The 23,432-nt window shown below is 37.5% G+C and overlaps 1 protein-coding gene across 3 annotated transcripts in view; it reads right to left on the bottom strand.

The window, feature by feature from the left end:
* Window positions 1–23,432, bottom strand: part of Vgll3 (vestigial like family member 3) — a 51,679-nt gene that overhangs the window by 4,879 nt on the left and 23,368 nt on the right. For all 3 annotated transcript variants that reach the window (XM_029544875.1, XM_029544876.1, XM_029544877.1), the window contains exon 3: window positions 20,800–21,330. In XM_029544875.1, coding sequence (XP_029400735.1) covers window positions 20,800–21,330 — 531 coding nt within the window. The remainder of the gene's footprint in view (window positions 1–20,799; window positions 21,331–23,432) is intronic.

The following is a 23,432-nucleotide window of genomic DNA, read 5'->3' as shown; positions in this document are numbered from 1 at the left end:
CTCTGCCTCCCGAGTGCTGGGATTAAAGGCGTGCCCCACCATGCCCGGCCTATTGTGTCTTTTAGTTACCTTTATTTTTCTATTTGAAGCATATAGCTTGGAAGAGTGAGCCCTCTGAATAAACTCTTTTTTGTTTGTTTGTTTGTTTGTTTGTTTTTTCGAGACAAGGTTTCTCTGTGGAGCCCTGGCTGTCCTGGAACTCACTCTGTAGACCAGGCTGGCCTCAGACTCAGAAATCTGCCTGCCTCTGCCTCCCGAGTACTGGAATTAAAGGTGTGTGTCACCAACACCCAGCTTCTGAATAAACTCTTGAGTCATTCAGAATCAAAACTCAAAATGAGAAATGATGCCTCCAAAATGTGGGCAGAAAGAGATGACAATTGTTATGTTGGTGCCAGGATCTCACACTATTCTTTTAACTCTGTTTAAAGGTGTTATCTGTCTGGGGTGAATATTAGACATAAAAAAAACACAAAATCAAAACCAAAAAATGACCCTAGATAGTTTTATATTTTGATTTTTAGTAATAATAGGATCTCTTGTTCCTCCATTTATCATTTTTTTTTTTTTACTAATTAACAATGTCATTATAAGCAGTGTCACTGAATGCCGATATTAAGACAACATTCAAAGGCAGCAACACAGAAAGACAGAGAATAAATAAAGGAACATAAAAAGAACATCAGGTTGTTGGAGTGAGATGGATCAAGGACACCACAAGGAAACCCGCAAAATCAGCTAACCTGGACTCACAGAGCTCACAGAAACTGAGCCCATAATCAGGGAGCCTGCATGGGTCTGATCTAGGCCCTCTGCATATGTTGTGATTATGTAGCTTGGTCTTCTGGTGGGACTCCTAACTCTGACTCTTTTGGCTACTTTTGGAATTCATTTCCTCTTACTGGGTACCTTCCTCTGACCTTAATTTTCAGTTATGTGCATAGTCTTACTGCAGCTTGATATGCCATGTTTGGTTGATACTTCTGGAAAGTCTGATCTTTTCTGAAGGAAACTGGAGGAAGAATGGATCTGGACGAGAGGAAATGGGTGAGGACTGGGAGGAGGGGAGAGAAAGTGTAACTAAGAGCCAGTATAAAAAAAAAATAAGAGGGGGGAGAGGGAGAGAGAGAGGGAAAGAGAAAGGGAGAGAGACAGAGAGTAAATAAGGTTTTTTCTAAAAGAACGCACATCAGACTATGACAGCACAGTTAGCACAGTACAAAGCATGAGAGTATTTACTAAACGCTATAGGTCCTGGATGTCAAAAGAATGGTCTAGCTATTATTATCTAAGAATACTGCAATTTCACTTGATGTAGAACTTTTGCTCTTATTTCAAAGAGGAGGAGGATAAAAGAAGATACAGAAAAGGAAAAGAAAATATCAGAGATGTATCAGGACACTCAAGTTTGCTTTACTTATTGTCAAGTAAATTTGTGGGTTGAATAATTTGCAACCTGACATATACTCTGTAGGTGACTCGTATAATCTAAGCCACCTTTCCTGACAATTTGCTGACTACATAAATATTTTTTTATTATTAATATTTCTCATCTTCTAGATGACGCAGTATTTCCAGGGCTGAAGACTACATCAATCTATAGATTGTCAACACTGCAAGTCATGAATACTGCTGCAATCATCAGTGTTTTTTTTTTTTTTAAATAAAGGCAATCCCTAGTTTGATGTGCACAGATATATGACTCCCTCAGATCATGTAAATGTTTGCTGTAGCAAAGTATGGAACTACTTAAGATGAACCCCAAGTTTTCAACAAGAATAGCAGAAATCATTCTCTCATTATAAATGCATCACTTCAGTGTTTGGTTCCATGGCCCTGTGTCACTCCAGAGTAGAGTTTAGCAAATCCAAGCCACATGACAATTCATCTGTAACCTCGCAGATATTAAATTACTATTGAACACTCACTGCTCAGCTTCTTCTACGTGGAAGACAAAAATCATGTCTTTGCTTTAATTTCTAGCACCATATTTTTGTAAATTTAAAGATAAATATAGCTAATTTAAAAAGAACACGGATGTGTTGTGCCATGAAAGCCAGGTTGCTAGTTTTCTAGTAAAGAAAATTGCTAATAGTAATTCTGGATACTTAAGAGCTAGCTACTTAGGTTTTTGTCCAACAAAATGAAAGAAGACAAAAGTGTTCATCACGGTCCTTACATGGTCTACATATGCGGCAATTTTTAAAGAACTCCTGCGAGAAGAGACCCTCCTCTGCCATAAGCATTGCTCCCACTGGCACTCCTTTGCTGTTCCAATACCACCCAAATCTGTATGAAATGCGGGTCTAACACACTCTGCGATTTCCACTGGCTGACAAAAATCACCAGACTTGCTTTCTTTATGTCGGTGACTCCATGCTGGTCTCATTCTTCAGTTCATAAGATATTTTAGTAGACAATAAAAGTAAAGGAGGGGGACAAGGCTAGCTAATATCCTTGATTTGTATATCCCAAGATTTACCTTTCCAGAAAATACCGGGAACTTTACATGGAATCATTCACTGAATCTCCTAAACCATGCTCGAAATAATATGGACTACTCAACAAGAGGGCAGAAATTAGGGGAAGCAATGGCAGAGGCAGGATTATAAACAGAAGTTCTGATGGCAGAGACAGTGATCTTAATGCTAGCATATATGTATACATTATGGAACCTGTGTTGTTGGAAAGTTGAGGCAGGAGGACACTAGCCACACTTGACTAATCCCCACATAAACAGCCTCTCACAAAATTAGTTCACAAGAATACAAATCAATTTTTATATTCCCTTTTCAACTCTTTAAATATGTGTGTGTGTGTGCATGCATATAGTCTTGAAATATTAGCTCATATCTGATATCAAGACTATTTCTGAAATACCATAAATTATTTCTGAGATATAATAAAGACTGACAATGCTTTAGACCATTGCATTAGTGCAATATAATTGTTCTAGATTCAATCACTTTCCTAAAGTGAACTATTTTAAAATGGAGAACATTTGACTCAAGGCATTTGCTGTACTTTATTTTCTATCTTTATTATTTGCTTCTTGTTTATTGTAAATCAGAAGTAAGCCAGGTATTACAGTATTATCTTCAGAGTTTGCATGTGAGATGCACTTAGAATAGAGTCTGAAAGAAACTAAAGGCTCAGAGACACACTTCCTCACTTCAGTTCCAACACCAACACCACCTGATCACGACAGAAGAGAAGAAACAATATCTGTACCCAAGCAAACAAACTTGAAATAATTAGGAATGTGAGAGAAATCTGGTCATGGAAGAAGATCACAGTTTGCTTTCATTTCAAAAATCTGTGAGTCTGGCATTCAGTCTGTTCAGGATGTTAAAACAAATGCTGCAAACTGGGCAGCTGATTAACAGCAGAGATTCCTCCAACACCATGGGAGAGGCTCAGATCTAAGATCAAGACAACAGAAGACTCGGTGTTGGATGAAAGGTTGCTTACTGGTTCATAGAGGTTTCTTTCACTGTTTCCTGAAATAGAAAGGTAGGAGTGTGTGTGTGTGTGTGTGTGTGTGTGTGTGTGTGTGTGTGTGTGTGTGTGTGTTTTCTGAAGCCCTTTAGAAGAAAATAAATTCCTTTCTGAAGTCTCAGCTCCTGTCACTTACCCATACTCCAAAAACCTCAGTAAAACCATCACCTTAAAAGTTAGAATTTCAACACAAACTTTGAGGAGGACACCAACATCCAGACCACAGCACTTACAGAATCTTACAAAGATGCAACTTCCCCACTCATGGGCAAAATCATGCTCTAAATTTCAAGAGGCAACAATTTCAATGTTTGGTGTCAGGTTAAGATTATGGATATAAGAATCAGAAGAGCAGCAATATGTATGTAAGCATAAAAAGTCTAAAGTCTTCCCCCTCCCTAACTTCCTTGAACCCCAAGGCATTTTGGGAAAACATCCTGAAGCTCCCAAAAATTCCCATGAACGTCACAGGTGTTGGCTCGAGGGGATTCTGTTGACTCTACTAGAACTCCTGTACCCTGTACAGGAAAAGATGGTGGCATGGGCAGCTCTAGATGGGCGTCTTGTAGCTTTAGATGGACATCTGCCAAGTTTAGTAGATAATGATGCATAGATAGAGAATGCATAAAGGAAAATGTGGGGGAGGGAAGGTTTGAAAGCAGGGGCGGAATACGAATGCTATGACATAAATGAACGACACCAATGGGCTGATTGCAACCTACTAATTAGATGTTTGCATAACTTTATAGAACCAGTCATTAAGTGCCATGTGGAAGATGAAGGAAATCAATTTTGAAAATAAATTTTGACTGTATATGGGATTTTTGTTTTAAAGTGGGAACAACAGCTGTATCGCATGATTAGCTAAAGATTAGCTAGACTTTCCAGCATGGAGGGTGGAAGTGGGCACAAAATTTCACCACTAGCTGATCTCCCTACTGGAGATCAATAGCTGCCTGGAAAGAGTACATTTCATTCATGGTGTACCTCCTGATAGGTCTACGAGTAGAGCAATGCACCTTAGAGTATAAAGGTAGCATTAGTAGAACTTGAATACTTGAAAGAATTTTGAATAATAACAAAGTTGGGAGAGTTCTAAATGAGGAGTGGCTCTTGAAGATGGAGGAAAGAAATGAATATGATCAAAATATGATGTATAAAACTGTCAGATATTTAAAAGGACATCAAGATTAAGGTATCGTTATTCTAATATTAGGAAGAAGTCATAGATGATAAACTGAAGTGAAATTTGTGTCCTATAGCAAATATGGATTATGGGAACACCCAGCTTATCAGTCATAACCCACTAAATGAACATGTCCTACTTCTGAGGGAGCATGATCATGTGAAAATGACATCTACACACAACTATAAATCAAATACGCATCCACACATCCATTTATTTTTTTATTCCTAGAGATAAAAGAAGGAACTGTGCAATGAGAGACATACTGGTGAAAAGAAGAATGAGATATAAAACCTGAGTGTGGGTAAAACATGTTTTGACCTTAAAGGAGAGAATGTATTTAATAAGTACAAACTGTTCTTTTCACAGATATTAAGAGTTTACATGCAAGTCATTTACCTAGGAACACTTGGTATTAGATTAACGAACGGGCAACTTATTCCTGTATTTAAAAATAAATACTCTGCTCTGCTACAAGAAATGCAAAGAGTACTTCTTTCCAACTTAAATATATACAGCATTCTATTGTGGTAAATACCCAACCTTTCCCCACCAGATAGAATGACACATGACCACAGGAATGTTCATGAGATAGTCATATGAATTGCTTTGCCTTCTTAAATTAACACTGCAAATGATAATACAATTGCATGTGTTCGTTGGAGGCTTGCAAAATCAGGTTAAATACATGATGGGGCTTTCTATATGATCCATGTGAACAGAGCATCATACTATTAACTTAGAGGAGGAATGAAGAATAGAAACAATAGCTACCAGTTTGGGCAAAAGTAATGTAACGAGCATCAAAACGGGTCACGTGTAATCACCATCCGTCTTTTACAACTTCAAAAACAAATTGTTTTCATCTCAAAACATCAGAGACTTCTTATTTTTAAAACCATTACCGACACTACTTGGAGAATAAAAGCTCTAAGTAATATTCGTTTCCACCGGTGTTCTCAATTTAAAGTATATTTTAGATCTGTGAGCAATCATCCCTGTGTGTAATGTGGGGCAGAGTACTGCAGGAGCAACAGTATCATTGGAAACAACATACATATCTTTATTCTTTTGGGAGACCTCATAGCAATTATTCTACAGTATGACAATACTCAACAGATGTAAATAATGTGCCTACATATGGACATACATATACATATGCATAAACATATACATACAAACTCATTTTGGAAATATTTGTATTATTTGTATTATTGCTGAAGGCACACATATAGTCAGTTACAATTGCTTATGTAACTATGATGCCAAAATGTGCTCAAGATGACTCATTTTTTTAAAAAAATATAAAATCAAGAATTAATAAATGGGACCTCATGAAACTGAAAAGCTTCTGTAAGGCAAAGGACATAGTCAATAAGACAAATAGGCAACCTACAGATTGGGGAAAAATATCTTCACCAACCCCACATCTGATATAGAGCTAATATCCAAAATATATAAAGAACTCAAGAAGCTAACCTCCAAAAAAAAATATCCAAATAACTGAATCAAAAAAATGGGGTATAAAGCTAAACAGAATTCACAACAGAGGACCCTCGAATGGCCAAGAAGCACTTAAAGAAATGTTCAAAGTCCTTAGTGATCAGGGAAATGCAAATCAGAATGATCCTGAGATTCAACCTTACACCAATCAGAATGGCTAAGATCAAAATCTCAGGTGACAGCAGATGCTGGCGAGAATGTGGAAAAAGTGGAACACTCTTCCATTGTTGGCGGGATTGAAAACTGGTTCAACCACTTTGGAAATCAATCAATGTTCCTCAGAAAATTGGAAATAGATCTACCTGAAGACCCAGCTATACCATTCTTGAGCATATACCCAAAAGATGACCCACAGGAACACATGCTCAACAATGTTCATAGCAACCCTATCTGTGATAGACAGACGCTAGAAACAACCCAGATGTCCCACAATGCAAGAATGCATACAGAAATTGTGGTTCATTTACACAATGGAATACTATTCAGCTATTAAGAATGAAGACATCATGAGTTTTGTAGGCAAATGGATGGAACTGGAAAATATCATCTTGAGTGAGGTATGAGGTAACTCAGACCCAAAAGGGCATGCATGGTATGTACTCTCTAAGTGGATATTAGCACAAAGTACAGAATACCTAGGATACAATCCACAGAACTCAAAAAGGTTAATAAGCAGAAAGGCCCAAGTGGGGATGCTTCAATCCCACTTGGGAGAGAAAAGATAACAATGTCAGAAGGTAGAGGGAGGGAGGAATCTGGGTGGGAGAGGGGACAGGGAGGGGAACTGGGAACATGACTGAAGATCCGAGGGCCAGCAGAAAGAATAGGAACAGGCAATCTTGGGAGTTAGGAGGTGGCAGACCCTCTAGAATATACCAGAAACCTGGGAGGTGAGAGACACTCAAGACTCAAAGGGAGGGACCTCAGATGAAATGCCCAAGTGTAGGGAGAAGGAACTCATAGAGTCCACCTCCAATAGAAAGACAGGACATCAAGTGGAGGGATGGTGTTGCCATCCACAGTCAAAAACTGATCCAAAATTGTTCCTTTCTAAAAGAACCACAGAAACAAAAATGGAGAAGACGCTGAGAGAAAGGAGGCCCGATGAGCAGCCCGACTTGGGATACGTCTCAAGAAAAGGCTCCAAGGCCTGACATTACATCATGCTTACAGACAGGAGCCTAACATAGCTGTCCTCTGAAAGAACCAACAGGCAGCTGACTGAAACAGATGCAGATACTAATATCCAATCATTAGACTGAAGTCAGGGACCCAGGTGGTTGAATTAGGGAAAGGCTGGAAGAAGCTGAAGAGGAGGGTGAACCCATAGGAAAACTAGCAGTCGCAACTAACTTGGACCTCTGAGATCTCTCAGACACTGAGCCACCAACCAAGCAGCATACAGGAGCTGGTCCGAGGCCCCCAACACATACACAGAAGAGGACTTACTGGTCTGGCTTCAGTCAGAGAAGAAGCAACTAACCCCAGGGAATGGGGAGGCCTGGAGAAGGGGAGAAGGGGAGGGGGCATCCTCTTGGAGACAGGAGCGAAGAGGAGGAATGGGATGAGGAATTGTGGGAGGGTGAACTTGAAGTGGGAAAAGACTGGACTATAAATAAATAAATGTATTAAAATGTTTTAATTAAAAAATAAAATATTTATTATGGTCATTATAGATTTAACATATCTAATTGTTTGATTTGCATTGTTTCATTATTAATGAATATGGACATGGTATGATTATGACTTTCTCTTTATTTTATCTTTGATCAGATTTTGTGTTTTATCATTGATCAAATTCAATGATTAATGTTCTCCTTGATTTCTCTGTACCTTTTGTGCATTAGATATGAGCATGTTTTCTTATGTGTTATAAATATTTTTGACTATTTGATTTTACCTCATACTTAATATGTAAATGATTAACAATGTTTTAAAGTTGTTACAATTAAGATGCCTTCTTCTAAAACCAAATATAGAGTTAAATTTATTCCTTATGACATTTCAATAACAGTTAACATCTCATGATTACAACCCTTGCACATGAATAATGGATGGCGCCTCACTCAGGAAGTAGAGGACTTAGTAGCAAAAGAAGACTTTTCTACTTACAGAGACATGTTCTGGAGGTACATTTAGAATCTCCTCAAATCTCCACAGAAACAGTACTGTCAGGAACAATAAGGTGAAAACTGCCTGAACTTGCCAAGATGTCTTTACATTCAGATTCAAAGGAAGAGTAGAAATGTACAGCCCACCAAACCTGATTTGCTTGTAGACCATAATTTACTGCGTTCAGGTAAGAAGGGCAACACCTGCATACCTGAGGCAAACACTGTGGGTGACAAGCTGGTTACTGCCAGGTGTCTGCCATTCAAACAACAAGCCACAGTAGTCAATCTTAAAGCCTTCCTTTCTTCAAAACCACAAACTGCTGTTCAGGGCTCTCTAGCTTTTGCTTTTATCATCTCCAGTGTCCAGCTGGTCAGATAGCCATCAGGTAATTAAAGCATCACACACGTGAGACCATCAGTACACAACTGAACTTATGACAAATACAAATTATACATTGCAGTGAATGGCAGTTTCCTTTTTTTTATCATAATGCCCACTTACAGAGTTCTAAGTTTGAACATCAATGGAATTGATCACCTCCTGGGAGATAAGATCTTGGAATCATGATTCAAAATGTAGACACTGCTTACCAATCCAGCAAACTCATTTCAAAAGCAGATATAAAGACATCTTCAACATAGGGATAAGTTTAACAAAAGAATGAAGAATGAGATGAAATATTCTTCTGTAAATTCTCTACACTATAGACTTTCTCCCAGAACTGAGAAAAGCAAGACCAAAGGGAGCAAACGTGTTTGGATCACTTATTATAACTAAAACCACACGTTCCGATGCTCTCCAGAGATTCTAGCTATCCAGACATCTGGTGGCTAGCACATGCACATGCAGCCAAATATGCATCTTTAAAGAGATTTCTAGGTTTTGCCATGACAGCTTTACGATTCAGAAAATAGATAATCTAACTACAAGGAAAGCTAATCTGAGAGCCTTGCTTGAGGCCTCTACTTCCCCCAAAGAGAAAGCTTGGCATCTGGGAGTCTACATTATTTAAAAAAAAAAAAATCCAAATTTTAAAAATAACTTTGGAACTGCTGAAATACAAACATACTTTAATATTTAATATTTGGGCTAAGTCATCACTCACTCTATTGAAGCGAAATGTGTTAGAGGAGACTCTGCAATGGGATGGACTACATGTGTGTGAATTCCTGTAGTGACATCAGCAGGATTTTCTACCTTCTTTTGGCCTGGATGCAAACTTGCCCTCTGACATGGTCCAGAAGAGTCTATTCAATCTTAGCAAATAGAAACAGGGCTTCAGGGATACTGAAGATGCTAGGGCCACTCAATACAGCACAAGCAAAGCCAGCAGGAAATAAGCCTTAGAACACATGCTTGCGTTTTCAAAGAAAGAACTCAAATCTCCCATATATCAGGTTGTTCCCACAAGAAAAAAAAATGGCACATTCTGCCTCTCATCAGTCCTTTGCAAGATATTTTTGATGTGTCATCTTTTCACTAAAGAATTCAGAACATATTGGCTGCAGACAACTGTTTGTGAAACCTTATATTGTTGATAAATAGCTGAAAGGGAATCAAGATAGCTGTAAATTCCTCAGGCCACAGAGAATGCCTTTCCATAATGTTTGTAGCCCACTTGAAAGCTGATGCAGAATTGGCTGAGAATGGACTGTGAAACAGATTTCGCCATTTGAGCCATCCCTTTAGATGTTTCCCTGTGTGAGCCACAGCAGAGCTACAGTGAAAAACCCTGACTCGTGTAACATACACTTCAGATTGTGCATTGTTTATTAATGAAACTCATGCAAGGATCACCTGTTTATTTGTTTGTTTGTTTGTTTGTTTGTTTTTGTTTCTAACCTACACAATTTCTGTCACCCAAAGCACATGTGATTCTTTCAGGGAAGAAATCATAAGATGATTTGAAAATCTTCCCAAACTCCCAGCCACTGGGAGTTTCGCAGTAGAAAACAAGACCTTACAAAACATTTGAAGAGTTTCTAAACACATAGAGTTGAAACATTAATTTCTCATATGATTAGTAACTGCGGCTTGCCTATGGGAATATCACATGGTACTCTTTAGATACAATTATTTAAACAAGCAGGGTTTTTTTGTAAAAATAAGTAAATTAAATTAATAAATGTGAAAAGATGGTGGTGAATAATTTTGTCTGTAGTTTTGAGAAAAGGTTTTCAGAAGAAGGAGGATGCTATGCAACTTGTACAGCAATCCTAAAGATTTTAAAGCTCAGTTGAAACAAAGTTAATGTTAAGATTGAAAATGGAGCAGCAAACACAAAGATAATGTTTTCAAAGAACAGTGTTAATTAGCGCAATGATTTTGAGCCTAATTCATAGCCTCACCTTCTTGCCATGTATACAATTCCCTGAGTTTTATGAAGGGATATCCTCATTGTATGTAAGTACATAACAATGAGATCAGTGTGTTCATTTCTATTTCTTCACATTGGACCTGTAGAGTATCTTAGAAAAAGAAAGCTATGTCTTAAACTTTATTTTCTAAGATGTGTCTGTTCCTAACGTTTCATCAAATTCTTGTTTCTTTTTCCCTTTCTTTGTCACTCCATTGTCATTTTTTTGCCTAACCACTTCCCATATATATAAATATAAGTGATTTCAAAATACTGCTCTTAGGGAAATTGGCTAACAAAATCACAGCTAATTTTCTGGAATAGAAATAGATTAAGTTAGAAAGTCACAACATGATAGAGGTTTTCCAAGCTTGCATCAGTTTCTCAAGATGCTTCACACATTCGGTGTGAATTTTTCAGCTTGATATGGTCCATCTTTATTACAGGTCACGGCAGAGTTCATTTCATATCACAATGACTATCTGGAAACACAGCCCTATTTCCCGAGTCATTGACTTCCATAGTTGGGTCAGGTCAGAAAAATGAAGAAGTGAGAGGTTACAGGTTAGACTCACATAGCCCAATACAATGAATTGGAAAGAGGAGTCTTAGAATTGATTTCATAGCCTGTTCTATTTAAGTTCTACTCTAGACTTATATCCTACATCTCTTTTGAAGTTTATAATGATCCTCATGTGTTGAGTACATCAAGTGATTAGGGAAGAGGCTTACTAATAAAAGCAATCTTTTATCTTCTTACTTACTTTACTTCTGGGTAGAAGTTGTTACAGGATATTGTTCCAATTTTTTGTACCACCAACATATACATAATTGTACATATTTTGTCCTTTTCTCTTACACACATACGTATATGAGTGTATATGTGTGTGCATATACATATACATATATATACAAAGTATTTATTTTTCTAAACTTATATTTTTCTCTTATCACCAATTTCATAATAGAGACTTCATTACTTATAGCTTCTAAGTAGAACATAACTTAGTAGACTGGTTTTCTTTGGTTTTAATAAATTTATATACTTTTATGCACTACACCGAGACACATATAAGTCATAGTCAACTTTTGTTTTTGAAGGATGTATACATCATTTTCTGCGTATTTTTCATTCGGCATAGCACATGAAGCCTAATTTATTAATAGATCCTGATTGACAGCAGTGCTTGAATATCACTTTTACTTATTTTACACATTATCAAAAATATTTTTCTTAATATGGTGTGTGCTTTTAATTTTATTTATGCACAGTAGACTCCTGAGGGTTCTGAGACAGAGTTAAAGTCCTTTAATGTTAACTTACTTTCCAAGGTAGCTTTTTAAAAGACCACAACTCTTTAATTTTCTAACAGCTATATATTTGAGGAACAAAATTCTCCCTTAATCAAGCTGACTTTTGTAAGGTTTCAAACTTACAAATACAGGCTTACCCTATTATATGCAAATTGGTTTTCTCTAACGATGACAGTTTCCCCTGATGATTTCACCACACGTCAAACATATGTGATGGAAGAGAAAGAATGTCCGAAGTGAGTTCTGCATTTTGAACATGTGACTGTGAATCCTTCTGAAGCAGAAGGTGTAGGGAAGACTCTGGGTGCAGTGTCTACTTCTATAAGATAAGTGGACATTTCAGTAAGGGTTTACAGAATTCCGGCTTGGATTTGTGAAAACTACAGGATGGGGCAACTCATTTGATCTCTCTGGTTCACCATCTTGTGTGTTTTCATGCAGAATTCACTATTTGGCTAAATTTACCACGCATCCTCGTATTTCACATACATCAGAGATGGTTTGCATTGCCCTTCTGGTCATGAAATTGTGACACTGTACTTGAGCCTAACACAACCACTCCACTCAAAAGGGTGAAAATATCCTTTAACTTATCTTTCATAATTTTTTCCCCTTCAGGGGAAAGTAAGATTACAGCACATGCCAAAAGGAAGAAAATAGCTTTGTAGAAATGTGATGAGTTGTTGATGACTAATCGCTTTACTGTTACTAAATAATAATAAATTTCTTAATAACAAAGAGTCCAGATACAGCATCCCCTATATTGTATTTGCAAGATTTCTGCCCAGTGTAATTTTAAAAATGTAAGCATTTTTGTGACATTTTAACTATTTTAATTGAAGAAACACCACTAATGTTAATATTCAATAATATAAATATTGGAGACCAGTATTAAAGCCATTGTAAAAAACCATATAATTCAGGTTGACTTCTGTATCAAAATTCACTCATTCTCTATTTTTGATATGACAGAAGACAATTTCATAATTTCCTACTAATCATGCATAAAAAATTATCACAACTGTTAATAAAACTGTCAGTATATTCCTAATCATTCATAATCCAGATGGTTAATATATGTTCCCTGGAAGAGATGAAGTGGAGTGAATGTTTTAAATGAAGCATCTATATTATTTGTTTCCTTGGTGTTTTCAATGCTCTGAGGTGAATTTGTCCCAGTGCCTCGTGTTTTAATTGAGATATAAGGCTAATTCTTGTGGCTCCTTGACAATTCCTCTCCAAACTTGCCATATCCCTCCTTTACTGTAAGGCCTTGAATAAAACACTGCAGTATCAACCAATACTCAAGGGTCTTGGATGAGTTATGCTTAGTTTCTCTAGACACTTTTTATAAATTGAATGTTGTTTAAGTTATTCAATATAAATTGCAGCTAATTTATAATTAGATTACAGTTAATATTTTAATGTAGTTAGAAGAAATTAGTAGTTATTTCAGAGACATTTATCCAATCTTTGCAGCCTAGGTTTTTCAGCAGGTGACTACCAATTGCCAATAAGTAAACATAGGTTTCAGGATGTAATCTACAGATGCAAAATTTACAGAAAGGATTGGAATTAGAAATGGCAACCCGATTCCCCCATTTCTTCACAGAAGTTTTCTCATTTGGTCTTATAAACTGTTTTATTCTAGCTTTCTATTTTCTGTCTTTTATGAAAACAAAGATATGCTTAACCAGTTCATGCCGTGGCAAGGTAGCCCTTAGTACTGACTACCATAATCTTAATCAGGGACATAGTTTAACCTATTTAAAAGGAACACTATAGACTAAATAACAATTCAGAAGGAATGGAGGACTAAGATGATGCTAAGCATTTAACCTAGGCCTTTAAACACACTCATCAGACAAGCTGTTACTGAGTTCTTCCCCTATCCCAGCATATTGCAATTTTGAGCAACAGTAATTCCAAAGTAAATTACAATAAAAGACCTACTTGTTATTTGTAGATAAGAACTACTTTCATAAAATATTCAGATTATGAAATTCATCTTAAATCAGAATTTTGTAGTCAGATTTCATAAAAACTAGTGTGACTGTGTTTGTGACTTCATCAGCTTTAGTTGCTCAGAAGAGAAATAAATAAAAAACATTTGTTTACTATTTTCCAATGATACCCAGTATTCTCAACCTATATGAAAATTTATGCACTCCAAGAAATTATTTCCAGGTTTTCTTTTAAAGTAAAAACTAAAAAACTAATGTGTTTTGAGATGGGGCTGGCTCATTTTGTGACCCTGGATGACCTGAAACTCACTGTATAGATGAAGCTAGTTTCAAACTGACAGCGATACACCAGCTTTGCCCTCTGAGTGCTGGGATTAAAGACATGCACCTGTCATATTTATTTTTTAATGCATGTACATATATGATTGCATGTGAGTTATTGCATCTGAGGACAGTGCCCATGGTGACTAAAAGAGAACAGCAGAAAAAGCATGGCAGATGTAGAGACCAATGGACTTGTGGACTGGGATCAGTCAGTCTTTCTGTCATGTTGGTCATGGGATCAATGTAGATCATCAGACTTGGGTAACATGCCTTTACTCAAATACCAATCATATTGATGACAAGATAGTTCCTTTAGAGATAGTCCAGTTTATGCCTCCATATCTTAACGGGGGATTAGAAATAGAGTTCCCTCTGTTTATGGAAATGTTCATAGCCTTCATTTCACAAGAAATCTGTGTCTCTAATATTTAGAATGATTTTGTTTCACTACCAGGCAACAACTTAATATCATGTGATCCACAATCTTGATTTGAAATTTGAAGATATCTTGGTTAGTGAGAGATGAAGTAAATTTTAGCAATTACTGTAGTTTGGAGAAGGCTCATCTAAAGATTCTCTTACTGAATTCAAATGTTTAGTAGTGGCTTATATAAATTTATGCCTGTCTTTAGATGTATTTCTTAAGAAGTCAGAATAACATCAACATGTTTTCATTACTTTTCATACATATCAGATTTTATGAGCATATGATGTAGTACAGAAAGTTGTTTTATTTTCCTTTGAATTTTAATTTTAGGTCACCTGTTTCTCTCCCTCCCTCCCCTCCCCTCTCTTTCTCTCTCATAGAAAGCATTTGACATTCATCATAGTAAAAAAACAAAATCATAACAAGCTTGTAGCAGAAATAACATGAGGTCTTGTAAGAGAAATAAATCTGGGGATCTTCAGAGGAGCCCAAGCTGAAGCCAGGAACAGCTTGTGTTTATAGAGAGGCTACATCACAAAGCAAAACTCCTTTTACTTCTGGTAAGTTCAAATGTAGTGAACTATGAGACAGCTACAAATGAAGTTAGCTTTGTATTTCAGTAAAAATGCCTCATTAGCAAAGCTTTAGTGGAAGAAAAAAACGAAGACTGTGGCTTACAAGATTATACATCTTACACTGGATAAATTATGAGTAAAAACTATAAGTTAGAATGTCAGGATTCCACAGACATATGATAATCATTACAACCAGTGAAAGGTGAGCAGATTAGAAATACTTCATGTGATCCGATGGATGTCTGATAATACAATGCACACAGTTGCAATCACCTTGAGCATTAATATGATACGTGTGAGAGTACAAACTCAAATATTCTCACATTTACCTCCTCCTTGCACACAGAAAGCCAGCTCAATACTCTGAGCTTGCTTGAAGTTCATCTTCCTTTCCTCTCATGATTAACACATTCTATATTATCCTCGGCCTACCTATTCTTCTTACCCTATACTCTGACAATTATTCATGCAAACTGAACATTTCTGACATTTCTTATAGGGAAATAGTTAAAGTGAATTTTTCACAGCATATTCTGAGAAAAGTATGCTTTAAACTCAGCGTGGTCCTAAAAGAGCAGAATGTACAAATCCCCTCCTGTACAAAGCTTAACACATGCATTTACTGACAAACAGATAAAAGCTTTCCAAATGTTGAAATGAATGGTGATCTCAAAGAGCATTACAGAATACTCTATGTCACCAAGCACGTTTGACCATAGATCTTGCTTTCAGTCAAACCCACATTTTGAGAGTACAGTTCCCATAGGACTTGCAGAACCCATTTCTTTAACTGCCAATAAAAGGGGAAAGGGCTAAAGTAAGATTCCTAACAGTCTTTGAGATCTTTGTAAGGAGGGCAGATATGGGTGGCTTGTGATTGTATCAGCATGTATGTATGTAAAACCTGTTTAACAGAGAGAAGAGCAGGGCAACAGTAAGCCAAGTGTGACAGCAGCATGAACTTTAAGGACACATGAATGTGCACAACTCTAGTAATGCAAACTTTAATGTGCACAAATGACTATCCTCAAACGAGTTCATCCCTTCAGAAAATAAGGGAATTCATTTCATTCTTAGGGAAGAATTATGCCTACAACTCTCAGAGCTCTATTATGATATGTGATTGTTAATTTAAATTCTGAAAATACTTTAAAACAAAATTATTACAAATATAATAAATTAGTATTTAAATACCACATATACAGAAGCACATAAAAGCTTTTAAGTGAGATTATCGCAATATCACAAGATATATTTTCAAGAAATTTAAAAATATAACAAATATTTTTACATGATAGCTTATAATAATAGCTATCATACTAAACTTAATTTATTTAACACTATTTATCATTTAATTATATTAAATCAAATATTGGAACATTTCAAATAGTCATCAACTAATGAATATGCAATTAAAAATATGATGTTTGCATGCAATAAAATAAGATTCACCCCTAAAAAATACCTATGCACACATAAAGTGGGTGACCCTTGACACCATCTTAAGTGAAAGAAGGCACGTAGGATTCTCTATTCCTTCAGTGAAGAAAACGGGTAACTTTGTAGAGGCATCAAGTAAATAAATAGCTATTGAGAATGGAGAGTGGGAATAAGTAGGCAGTGATCTTTAACAAGGAAACAGCTTCTAACTGAGGGGTTAGAATGTTCTGGAATTAGACATTAAGGATTATCACACAAGACGGTGAATAACTAAGAATGACTGAATCATATTTATTAAAATGCAGCATATGCACTCACTGATAAGTGGATATTAGCCCAGAAACCTAGAATATCCAAGATACAATCTCCAAAACACAAGAAAATCAAGACGAAGGAAGACCAACACGTGGATACTTCATTCCTCCCCAAAATAGGGAATAAAATACCCATGAAAGAAGTTGCAGAGACAAAGTTTGGAGCTAAGACGAAAGGATGGACAACCCAGAGACTTCCCCACCCGGGGGTCCATCCCATAATCAGCCACCAAACGTAGACACTATTGCATATGCCACAAAGAACTTGCTGAAAGGACACTGATATATCTATCTCTTGTGAGGCTATGCCAGTGCTGGCAAATATAGACGTGGATGCCCACAGTCATCTATATGATAGAACACAGAGACCCCAATAGAGGAGCTAGAGAAATTACTCAAGGAACTGAAGGGGTCTGCAACCCTATAGATGGAACAACAATATGAACTAATCAATACCCCCAGAGGTCGTGTCTCTAGCTGCATATATAGCAGATGATGGCCTAGTCAGCCATCATTGGGAAGAGAGGCCCTTTGGTCTTGCAAACTTTATATGCCCCATACAGGGGAACACCAGGGCCAAGAAGTGGGAGTGGGTGGGCAGAGGAGCAGGGTGGGGGGAGGGTATAGGCGATATTCAGGATAGCATTTCAAATGTAAATGAAGAAAATATCTAATAAATTAATTTTTAAAATGCAGCATATGCTTTTCTGAATTATAACTAAGCAACAGCTTTTAAGGTTAAAAACCAAGTTTAGCTTTAGATAAATGGAAATGAGAGTACCCTCCTGGGTTTGCACCCATGTAATTGCTTTACTGAACTGTCTTGTTTCATATTTTATAGATGAGGAAGATGAAGCACCTTGCTCAAGGTCTGTATTGTTTTGTTTTATGGACCAAGTTGAGTTAGAAAAGTGGGCACTCTTGACTCCAAACTCAGGTCATCCACTAACTTGCAGAGGTAATACCTTTGAACAAGTCGGAGCTATCCAAGTTTCCAGAAGGTTCTGAGGGATGACATCCTCATTTAGGTTTTCTCCATAGTTGTTTTACTGTTACCAAAGGAAAGCTAAGAAGCAGTGAGAGGGTAGAAGAATCGGAAAACTATAAAGTGTTCCTATCTGTCCCTAAACAGAAAAACTGTATTAAACCTTCAATTATACTGTGTATAAAACTTGACCTTTGTCCCATACCAAGTTCAATCCTCACTCATCCTTAGAGCCCCTTAATTTCTTTACATTCTTCCAAATAAAATTGCAGCCAAAATTATCATTTTACTTGCTTTAAATGGAATGTTTATTTTCTCCCCAGATTAATATAGTGAAATCTAAATCCCCAAAGTAATAGTATTAGGAGATGAATCATTACGCCTAGAGAAAAGGTCCCTTGTGAGTGGATTGGGTGCCTTACAAAAGCAACTACAAGGCTATGACATTATACTAGAAAGATGACCAGTTGTGAACAGCAAAGCAGGCTTTACTGTGACTTGAAAATGCCCAGCATCTTGACCTGGGGCTCAGCAGTCTCAGAATTGTGAGAACCTCACTGTTGGGAAACCACCCTGTCTGTGATCATTTGTGACAGGAATCCCAAGTCCCTTCCCTTATAGGTGAAGCTACTATATCTTTTCTTTACCAAAATATTCTTGAAGTAGTTGATTTCATTTACTTCTCATCTAGTGAAAGATGAAAATTATCCATATTTTGTCGGCTCAGATACCTGGATTTAGGGAAATATTCTGACTGCCTCATCTGACAGAAGTCACTCCTTGCTTTGGAATTTACCTGGAAACATCTGCTATTACAATCAATTTGAACAACAGAAGGGTAGTTGCTGCTCTCTTATTGGTCCCATAGAGTGAATGTTGTACCACTTTTCCTTCAGTGGTGAAATCATCCATTTTCCTCTTGTTACCTCAAGGCAAGGCTCTCTCAGACACTGCTCTCTCTGGTATTTAGCTTCAAATGAACAAAGACACTCTATCAAGTGTCATGTCCCCTTTCCCAGAGTCAAGAAACAACCAAGAACTTGTAAAGGCTGAACTATGAAAGCCAACCCCTTGGCTCGAGGATCTTTTTCACACCAAAAATATGATCCCCTAAAACATCATACCAAAACTGGCCCGAAGGCTGTTTCCTGTAAAAATTAATATTTGTCATGCCCATGCAGTTGGGGTTTAAATGTGGCATTTGATATTATGTCTGAACTTTGGACTAGAAAATGACCACTGAGACCCAGTGTCTCCTACTATCTCATCACTGGCCCATGCAAGAGGTGCTGGCTTTTCCTTTACAGCCTTTAGCAGGATTAATGCACACGCACCATGCTGTGCCTTCAGTCACTCTTGTCAGAGGCACCTATAGCAAGTGTCAGTTCTTTTTATAGTCATGGCACTCTGAAATGTGATGGAAATGACTATGGGAAGATTCTCTGGCATCCAAATTTTCCCTGCAGCTGCATATACATTTAGTTCAAGATAATAAAAAGTTCATTGTGGGGATTAGTCTAACCAGATACTTCCAGTGATTATGCCAATAATTTATCTTAATCTGTGTGGGTGCTTTGTTTTTCCAGTTGGGTACAAACCTAGACTAGTCATGAATCATAATTATTATCAATTACTAACCTTACACTGAGTAGCCTTTTGTGCATCCAATAGGGAAACTTCTGTTCCACACTACTAATCATTGTAACATTATCATTTACCACCTTTCTTGCTAGCACCACTGTTACTCTGGCTACATGCAGAACCACAGAGTGTCTAACTCAGAATTCTTTTGGAGAAGGTACAACGATAAGTTTGGGAAATTTGAAATACTACATAGAAATTTGAGAAACTTAATATATATATATATATATATATATATATATATATATATATAATATTAATACAAAAATTATGTATAATGTACAGATATGCTAATATGTTGACATACATGTATAACGGGAATACAAAATTTTCTGTTAATAATTGACAAAGGCTAGTCCATGATGAACATAGCATACTCTTCACCAAGACAGAAAACCCAGTCTCCACCATACACTCAACCAGAAGCTAAAATGGGTTGGGGACAACAATGACACCTGAAGTGCCAACACCATAATCTTCAGGACAGAGATATATATGTTCTATAATATGTACTACATATTACTCTATAATATATAATGTAATATATGTATATGTATATAAATTTGTTACTACATCTAAGTATTTTGAATATTATCTTTACAGTACTCATTGATGTCCTCTGTTACTTAAACCAGAGAATGTATGAAGAGGAAGGAGGGGAAAAGAAAACAAAGACAGGAAAAAGAAAAAAGAGAGAATAGAAAAAAAAAAAGTCTACTCTTAAAATATGGTCCCTATTTATTTTTCAAGTCTGGACTGTAGACCACATTCCAAAAACAATCTGTTTTGCAATGCATAACTGAAGCATACCACTACGTTTGAAATCTACTGGGCAGAACACATGGTATAGAGTGCAGAGTCATGGGAGATTTACAGAGGGGGTGAGTTATTTGTAAACATAAGGTATGAGACGACCGTGTTCAAAGGAACAGATTCCCCACAAAGGAGAGGAGAGAAAAGCGCTGAGACTTTTCTCAGGCTAAGCTTTCACGAACTAGTCATTCTCCTTTCCACAAGAATGCAGGGATTATTGCAAAACGGCTCTGTCCTACAAGCATATTAGCTTCGAGAGAAAACTATTACAAAAAAAAACCTTCCAAAACTGATGCCTCAACATTTTCTTCTTTCTCTAGAAAGGAGGAAATCTGTCTGCTCACCTGTATCGAAGCCCACACTTGGCACGATGTCCACTGTCCCATGAAAGGCTCCGGCCCATGCTGAGGTAGCCGTGGTGACTGTAGTCAGATCTGTCTTGGTGATGTCGCACTGGGGAGCAGGAATCCTTGCTGCTCTCACTGATGGCATTAGCAGGTGCCCATACGCGGGATCCAAGGCAGAGCCAGCAGCTGGGTGGTGGTGGTGGTGGTGGTGGCGGTGGTGCACGTGAGCGTGAGGGTGGTGATGGCGCAAGTACATGTCATGCATGTGGCTGTAGGATGGGCTCACCTGAGATGCCAGAGGATAGTGCCAAGACTCAGACGCAGTGGGGGGTGGGGCGGGGCCAGTCTGATGCAGGCCATGTCCTGGCCAAGAGTTGGGGTCTGCTGTAGTAAAGGTGGTGCCGTGGGGTGCAGTGACTTGGAAGTCAGGATGAACTCCCCCCAAACAAGGCGCAGGTGGGGGCTGGTAAGAGTTGGTCCAAAAGGAAGTTGGAAAATTACTCCGCTGGCTCGAAAGAGCTGAGCTGTCTGAGAAGACAGAAAACACATTATTGACATAAGATACGGTTCTGGTATGGACTTGCCTTTGCTTGTCCAGTAATTTTTATTACAAGGAAGTGGATTATTATACACTTTATTCTCTTTCCAAACACAAATGACCTGATACTGGGATAACCTCTGAGGTCCCAAGTCAGGGCAATGGGAAAAGATTCAAAGTCCTCTGCGCGTTTGCTTTGTGAGGTTCTGCTATCACAGTCTGAGCTGGGGTTTTTACTTCAATTTAATAACTATAAAGCTTCATTTCCTCTTGGGCTCCTTGGGGCTCTTAGCTCTCAACTGGGGTCACTGGTGTCGATTTCTCTGGTTAACATTTGTGCCATTGATGAGGTGTGTGTAGATTAAAAATATTTCCACTTCTTTTAAATACCAGACCAATTCTTATTTACACAAAACATTCCAAAGTCAGAAGTAAGAAACGGGAGTAAGATCATATACAACTGTCCTCATCAGGTCAATGATCATTTTAAAAGACTATCTTTTATGTTCTCACTTTTGAGGAAACCTACCAGCTGTGTGTTCTTGGAAATGACAATGGTTAACACGTAATGAGGGTAGCCAAATGTGCAACCTCTCTTGATGGTGGCTCATGAGATCATCTGATTCTTAACTCAGTCCCATGTGAAAATAGCAACAGGCAAAAGTCTAAGATTTGGCATGCGTGGAAATACTCTTCAAGACCAGATAGCCTGCCTCAGTGGTCAAAGGACAGTAGACTTTGCCATGGCCACAAGAGGGGACAATTACGATCACAACCTGATCAATCACCTTGTTTTGGACAGTCTCTAGAAATGATAATCATTATAGGTTCAGATTGAGTTATATTTTTCAATATCCGTAGATCTTATAGAAAACTATAGTGCACTCTTTGAGACAAGAAAAGAAGAAGGAGGACCCTCCTCTCCTCCATCAGTCCCCTCAACTCAATGTCTCTATTATCTCAACACCATGGGTCAAACATAGAGAAGTCTAATGGGCACACATAGCTGTCATTGCTGATCACCAACAGGAGGAACACAAGGAAGGAACATGACATGTGAAGATGCTTTCAAGAGCAAGCTCACAAAAGGAGCTGGAAAAGTGCCAACCATGCTGAATTAGAATGGCTGAATAGGAATTAGGTGAGATGGAGTTCTGAGCTGATGGACTATAAGGCAAAATATGAACATTTGTATACAATCTACCAAAGCACAATAATAGTACCACCAGCATCAGGAGCATTGAAGTGATAAAATTCTATAAGCAAAATTCGTCCAGCGAGAAAGAGAAAGGGGAGGAGAGAGGAGAGAAATGAAAGACAGACAGACTGAGTAACTGACTATGAAGATATTAAGGACTCAGAGGACTGTGGGCATCCTGCCCAGAGAATTGAAGTGAATTATCATAAGGTGTATCCCAGGGATACACCTAGTTTTTAATCTAGAGAATGACCAAGTCAGACCTGTACTTAGAAAGATCTCTGTCCAGCCCATAGATGGCTTCTTATAACAATGTGTATCTATAGAATCACTGTCATGAAATCTTCACTTTCACTGCAGGCTTGTCAACACTTTATGCCATAAAGAGAATTCTAAATCTCTTGGTCATTTTCTCCTGTTAAAATAGAAATAACTTGCTTTAATTTATCTACTTGCAATCATCTTTCCCAATATTTTTCATTCTGGAAAATATTCTATTGATTCTTTATGTTAAAGTTGGACATAAGATTGCAAGAGGCATTACTTGTGCACATGCATTGTTGATGTTTTTATGCCAGGTTCAGGAGCATAAAAGAATCTAGATTTTTCCTTTGAGCAAAGGATATCCTGAGGGGTTCTTTGATAGAAATATTTAATCTAACATGTTTATCACTTCATATGCTTCCAGGACATGAACATTTTTTTCTTACTTCAATATAAATATCTTGAATAACCCGTCACATGTATCACGGAGTGTCTTAGTCAGGGTTTCTATTCCTGCACAAACATCATGACCAAGAAGCAAGTTGAGGAGGAAAGGGTTTATTCAGCTTACATTTACACATTGCTGCTCATCACTGAAGGAAGTCAGGACTGGACCTCAAGCAGGTCAGG

The sequence above is a fragment of the Mus pahari genome, chromosome 12 (assembly GCF_900095145.1).
Source record: "Mus pahari chromosome 12, PAHARI_EIJ_v1.1, whole genome shotgun sequence".
Classification (NCBI taxonomy): Eukaryota; Metazoa; Chordata; class Mammalia; order Rodentia; family Muridae; genus Mus; species Mus pahari.
This window is presented reverse-complemented; position numbering and strand designations above follow the sequence as displayed.